The sequence below is a fragment of the Barbus barbus genome (genome assembly GCF_936440315.1).
Source record: "Barbus barbus genome assembly, chromosome: 2".
In the NCBI taxonomy this organism is placed as follows: Eukaryota; Metazoa; Chordata; class Actinopteri; order Cypriniformes; family Cyprinidae; genus Barbus; species Barbus barbus.
In genome coordinates this window covers 1,734,802-1,741,276 of record NC_136730.1, presented here as the reverse complement: position 1 = coordinate 1,741,276, position 6,475 = coordinate 1,734,802, and the positions used below count along the sequence as shown (strand labels likewise).

Below are 6,475 nucleotides of genomic sequence, written 5' to 3'. Positions count from 1 at the left end.
TGTCATTTTCCTCTTTTATATGAAGCTGTTGACAAACACTGGGAAGTATTTTGTGACTGTTCAAGGCCAGCCGTCTCCATGCGGCATGTTGGTATTTTCCTTTGCTTGACCTGATCATTTCCATGCTCATTTGATAAGTTTTGAATGAAGGGATTAAAGTTTTAAACAAAGTCAGGATGAAAATCAGTCTGTGTCATTATGAAAGTGGCAGAGCGAACCGAAGGACCAGAACGAGGAAAAACACAAAGTCAGAGTCAGAGCGCATCAACAGATTTCTGTGATAACACTACAGGTGAGTCTGGATCTTTTGGTCAGATTTGCTTTTTTATCTTTGGTTTGTTTTCCTGCACAAGTATATATTTTTCCAATGTTCATTTACACTGCAAAAGTGATTGTCTTCCACAGTATTTGATTGTTTTTAAGTACAAATATCTAAACATGCTTTAAAATGAGACATGCTTGAGTTTAGATAAGGTAAATATATTTTGTCTTGTGATTCTGCATCAAATCTTTAACAAGACAAAAATACTTGTATAGAAAAAAAAAATTATTTTCTTTTTTCTCTGTGTTGCTTCATGCAAAACTTAATTTTATAATATCAATTTATTATCAATTTAATAAAAATATGTATATTTGTATGTATATTTTTATATTAAATTTATTTATATATAATTAAATTATATAAATATAAATATATACATGTAAATATTTTGTAAACTGTATGTGTGTGTATTTATATATACATAATAAAAATACAAAGTAAACACACTTAATTACATAAACTATTTGTTTTAATGCGATTGATGGCGATTAATCGTGTGATAGCACTTTTTTTAATTCAGAGATGAGAACAAATCATAAACTACATTTGTCAAAAGTAATTTTGCATCTTCCGTAAATGTATCTTGATTTAATATGTTTAGATATTTGTAATGAAAACAAGAAAAAAATACAGAGAAAGAGCATCACTTTATGCTATTGTTTGTACATATATTATTTTTAGACGTTATTGAGTCATTAATTTGTCATAATTTGCTGACGGCAGGACTGAGCCATGGAGCAAAATCTTCTTCTCATTTTCATAAGCTGTGGAATACATTTTGTTACAGGTGAGATACTGAAGGAATAAAACTGAATGTAAACATGCATGTCGTGCATGTGCTAAGTGACTTATAAAACTTATAAAATAGATATTGTATTTTGCATCTACATATTTAAATGGCAATTATAATAACCAAAAATATTTTTTGAAAGGTTTGTACACATCTGTAGGGCCCTCTAAAAACTACTACTATGTGAGGGAACCCAAAACGTTTGCTGACGCTCAGCAATACTGCCGAGAGAATCACATTGACCTGGCGACCGTGGAGGACTGGACAGACATGGAGCAGCTTCTGGCTCTTGAAAACTTCATGAGCACTACACCTGCCTGGATTGGACTGAGGGAAACAGCCCCGGGGCCATGGCGCTGGTCTCTGGATGATCCAGAGTTTTACCGGGTTGGAGAAACTGAATACAGAAACTGGGGACAAGGCGAACCAAATAACGGCGTTAATGAATATTGTTCAGTCATGGATTCTAATGGAAAGCTTCGTGACACACCATGTACGGAGAGAAGGAGCTTCATATGCTACGAAAGAGACCTCTCTGGTACTGCATTTACATTTATGCACTTAGATGCTTTAATCCAAAACTATTTATTAAACAATAACAATAACAACTTTCACTAATGTTTTTTAAAGGTTAGATAAATGTTAGGACATATTGTTCATAAAGTGATGTTTATGGAATATTCTTGTAACATTATTAATATCGCATTCTTAAAACATAGAGAAAACTTCATTCACTAGAACAACATTCACAAAACTTCGTTTTGATGTTATTTGTACTTGATAAATGTCAGCGTTGAGAGAAAAAAATAGAATATTAAAAACTAAATAGTAACCATTAAATAAAGCTCTAATTAAGCTGGACATTTTAACTTTCTTAGAATATTTTAAATAATCATTAAAAAAACATTATATTTTGGTTGAAAAAAGTTGTAAGGAACCTTTTAGTAACGTTTAAATAACATTATAATCAAGACAAGAAAACTGGACATTTTAACATTTTAATAGCATTTCAAAACAAAGTTCCCGTGACCTTTTTCTGCCACACATTTGTGGACTGAGTATATTCACACCATCCACAGCAACAGATGGTAACGCTCGGTTTATTATAAGCGAGCACAGTTTTGCCGTCTGCCGCTTTGAACGCTCGTGCTCCATAAAGCAGGATGGATTCTGATTGGCTGACATCAGATGGGGAAAATAATCATTCTTGGGTGCATTTCCAGAAAGCGACTATTAAGTTTCATCGTTACCAATAGAGTTCAATGGAACTTGTGAATATAGTTGGTTAAAGATGTTTTTGGGAAATGCACCCCTCAATGTGATTCCAACAATGTTGTTCCAGTATCGTTATCAGTGGTTATCTGTCTACACAAAAACATGACTTGGTGTTTAGCGCTGATTGCTGCTAATTCATGCTTATGTTTAAATCTGCTAGGTCAGAACTACAGCAAATACATATTCATTAATGAGCAGAAGTCCTGGAGAGGAGCTCAGACTTACTGCAGACAGTATCATTCAGACCTGGTCAGCGTGAGGAACGAGGAGGAGAACCGTCAGATCCAGCAGCTGATACCTGCAGGAAAAGTCACATACATCGGGCTTTTCAAAGTATTGTTTGCCTGGTCCGACAACAGCAAGTCTTCATTCAGAAACTGGGCATCTGGTCAGCCGGATGGATCGGGAGAGTGTGTGGTGCAACAAAACAGACTGTGGGATGATGTGATGTGCAGTGGCGTGAGGCCTTTCTTATGCTACGACAGTGAGTGTTTTTCCATGTATGATGTGTTGTGGCCAGAGCAGGGTTGGGAGATAAATCGCATGTGATATTCATGCCCATCTAGTCAATAAAGCCGGTTCCGTGATTAGCGGTAAATCTCCATCACCTGCTTTCAAATGGAGTGGCATTTAATACACAGAGCCATAGATCACTGACAAGCTACACAATATCACGTTCAATATTGCAGATGAATCGCCTGTGATAATGAACGTGATATATCGACCTTTACTGACGAGATGTGCATGATCATCACATTCGATATATATATCGACCAGTCCTAGGCCAGAGCAGGGCCCGTATTCCTAAAGATTCTAAGAATCCTTTTAGAGAGCTCCTAATTTAGCTTAAACATGTCTAACTAGGAGTCTTAGCTTAAAAGTGATTCAGGACCAATCTGAGAGCAGCTCTGAGCGAGGAAAAGACAAAAACTGTTATTCAACTTTTATTTTATTTTATTTTTTCTTAGCAATGCATATTACTAATCAAAAAGGAATTTCGATATATTTACAGTAAGAAGTTTACTAAATATTTTCATGGAACATGATCTTTACTTCATATTGTAATGAATTTTGGCATAAAAGAAAAATGAACAATTTTGACCCATACAATGTATTTGTGGATATTGCTACAAATATATCCCAGCGACTTAAGACTGGTTTTGGGTCACATATTTGTCCATGCCTCTGCATTTTATCTCAAATGAGTTTTGTATTTGCAAATCACTTTGCATTTGTTTGAAAGTCAGGTTTTTCTTTGCAAAGCAGATTGTGTTTATTTGCAAAACGCTGGATTTGTTTGATGAATATCGGCACAAAATTCACTCCATACAGTTTTTCCTTTGTGCGGATTTTCAGATTCACAGAACCCTTTTTTTCTGTGAAAATCCGGCCTGCAATCTGCCAGGACCTTCCAGTGTTGCCAAGTCTTACAGTATTTCTAAGCCTGCAGTTTTCCCGCCTAGCTTTGAATGAACGTTTGTTTGATTTTTTTTTTTTTTTGCACAAATCTGGCAACCTCTGGACTTTCAGCTCTGTCAGCTCTGATCTGTCCTGTCATAATAAAGGCAAAATAAAAAATCTTAAAAAAAAAAAAATTCACTCTGACATGTACTAAATTAGTTTACCAGAAGTACCTTTGATTGTAGAAAAATGGGCAATTAATTATGTGTGTGTGTATGTGTGTGTGTGTGTGTGTGTGTGTGGTAATACCCACAGGAACAGTGTTTAGACAGATAGTGAGACTGAAGGTGGAATCGGATCAGAATGTGAATGATCCCAATATTAAGGTGGCCATCCTCGAGGAGGTGAGACACTCAATTAAACATTTAATTTTCAACTTAGAGTAACATTTACAAAAATGGCTAATGATGCTGTTCAGCGACTCACATGAAGCTGACTGTTTTATTGGTGAATCTCTATTGATGTTTGTTTTAACTGCAAATTTGAAAAATCTTTTTTTAGTGTTTATCAACCATCTGGATGAACCGACTCTCTAAAATGAATCAGCTTTCTCATCTCAAAATAAATGAGAGATTCTATCACTGAGAACAATCTGCTGATTAATTTTAGAGTAAAATGCTGCTATGTTAAAAATTAATGACAGTTTCATCCCATACAGAGTAAAACTTTTTTTCGGCTTATATTTCTATTTTACAAGAAATCAATGTTTCAATCTTTCTGCTTCAAAATTTAATTCAATGTGTTACTTGCCATTACTATTTGTTATGTTCACTAGCAATTTCCAAGAATGTATCTTATGAATCAGTGCTACAGGACATATACAAATATTTTTCTTAAACTTTTACATTCAAATATGGCAAGGCACGTTTATGAAGACCAGCAGGCATACTGTAAGCACTAAAACTGAACAAACCTGTGTTTTTCCCTCAGATTAAGCAGAAACTGATATCTCAGGGAATTTCTATGCAAGCAAATCTGCAATGGAAGCAGCAAGTGAATGGAGACGTCTTCCAAAGAGACGAGAAGACGAGAGAGTTATAATATCTTGATCATCAGATCACAGAGATTCATTAAAGAGCAGGTTTATCTGAAAGAGACAATAATGGATAATTGACTAATAAAAGCTAATAATGTCTCTTGACTTCTGCAACTAGTTTTTAGGTCTCAATTTCCGTAAAGCTAAACATAATAATTGTATTTAAAGTCCACTGTAAAAATGACTGTAAATTTTGATGTTAAGACTGTAAAATGCTAGAGCAAAAATCTGTTAATTATCCCTTACTGAACAAAAAACTGTAAGAAATCTAAGTTTAAGCTTTGTCTAAATATAAATCTAATAAATAAGTTTCTCTCCACTGTAAATGTACAAATAATAAGCTAAAATATTGCTAGATTTTTTCTTAGTGTAGATAAATTGTGTAATTGCAGTGTCTAATTGCAAGCATCTGTCTAAGTGTATTGTGTGTGAATCTTAATTGTGTATCTCTCTCTTTCTATCTCTCACTGAACTAAAATCATCATTAAAGCTTATTAAATATCAAATGTCATCTTACCTTCAATGCTACAGGTTCACTGGAAGCAGTGCTTGAAGTGGGCCGGTATGGACCAGTACACAGTACCAACACTTCCATATTTTAGTCTTTAGCGTACCTGCTTTTTTTCATGCTTGGCGTCACTTCTGACATGTTGCCAGTACTCAGAGCCACCTGAATGAATGCAAGCGGTCTATACCTCAGGGATCGTCCATGTGTGGGGCAGGAGAGCATGTCAGGAGAGGTAGAATAATAATTCATTATTGATTACTAATTTGAATCAGTACATTATTGTGAAAACAATACCTTATAAATGAAAAGCAGCATTTGTTGTTGTTTTAATTTTAAACCGGCAAACTCCTGGAAAATCCAAGGATCCAGTAAGCGAATTCAAACAGTAAGTTCAAAACAGCACTAACAATGCAGAGAATGGTGAATTAAATTATTATTTTCAGTGTGTATTTGGCTTAAATGAAAGAGTGTTTTACAGTGGATGCATTATATTATGTAGTGGTCAGATGTTTAGTGATTCTGAATGGATCCGTGTAGCAGTACAGGTGGAAGGTTTAGTGGTCTTTGGTGTCCCCCTGTGGTCCTGTTTGGTTTCACAGCTTGACTTGTGATTATTTATATTGAAAATATTGATTGATTGATTGAGCCACTATACATACAATGTGAATTATGAAAACTAAAAGCACTTAAATAAGGGGGGAGGGGCTAGTATGTTAACTATAGGCAGTATGTTAAGGCATTGTGGTGCCCCTGACGGAAAAGCTGTTTCCAAAAGCCCTATTCAGATGGTAACTGTTTCTCAGGGGGACGCAAGTGATTTTCACCATTTACAGGGGATAGATAGTCATTTTAATGCCGTCTGAATCCAGGATGTCAGTGTTTTTCTCTCACCACCCCTGTACAAATCCCCGGCCAAATTACCTACTGTTTTTTGACAAACACCAAGGTCGTGTGGTAATTTAATTGTGTCCGAATCCAAATCTCGGAGTTTACGAGAATGAATCTATTCAAAATTCAGTGTATTAATTTGAGCACTCCCAAACACCGTAAGATCATGTTGTACGTCGGTGTAATTTGCATAGC

The 6,475-nt window shown here is 35.2% G+C and overlaps 1 protein-coding gene across 1 annotated transcript; it reads left to right on the top strand.

The window, feature by feature from the left end:
* The first annotated feature begins 227 nt into the window (after positions 1 to 227).
* On the top strand, positions 228 to 5,387 carry LOC306883225 (putative C-type lectin domain family 20 member A). Its single transcript, XM_079438349.1, has 6 exons — positions 228 to 292; positions 1,046 to 1,109; positions 1,255 to 1,650; positions 2,548 to 2,871; positions 4,104 to 4,192; positions 4,779 to 5,387. Exons 2-6 carry the CDS (start codon positions 1,055 to 1,057, stop codon positions 4,887 to 4,889), a joined length of 975 nt encoding a protein of 324 aa, XP_079294475.1. The 5' UTR covers positions 228 to 292; positions 1,046 to 1,054; the 3' UTR covers positions 4,890 to 5,387.
* The last annotated feature ends 1,088 nt before the right edge of the window (positions 5,388 to 6,475 follow it).

Excerpts from the sequence above, each read along its gene's own strand:
- LOC306883225 (XM_079438349.1), top strand. The coding sequence starts at position 1,055 with ATGGAGCAAAATCTTCTTCTCATTTTCATAAGCTGTGGAATACATTTT. Across the intron at positions 1,110-1,254 it reads TGGAATACATTTTGTTACAG|GTTTGTACACATCTGTAGGG; the intron begins GTGAGATACTGA and ends ATTTTTTGAAAG. Across the intron at positions 1,651-2,547 it reads CTACGAAAGAGACCTCTCTG|GTCAGAACTACAGCAAATAC; the intron begins GTACTGCATTTA and ends TAAATCTGCTAG.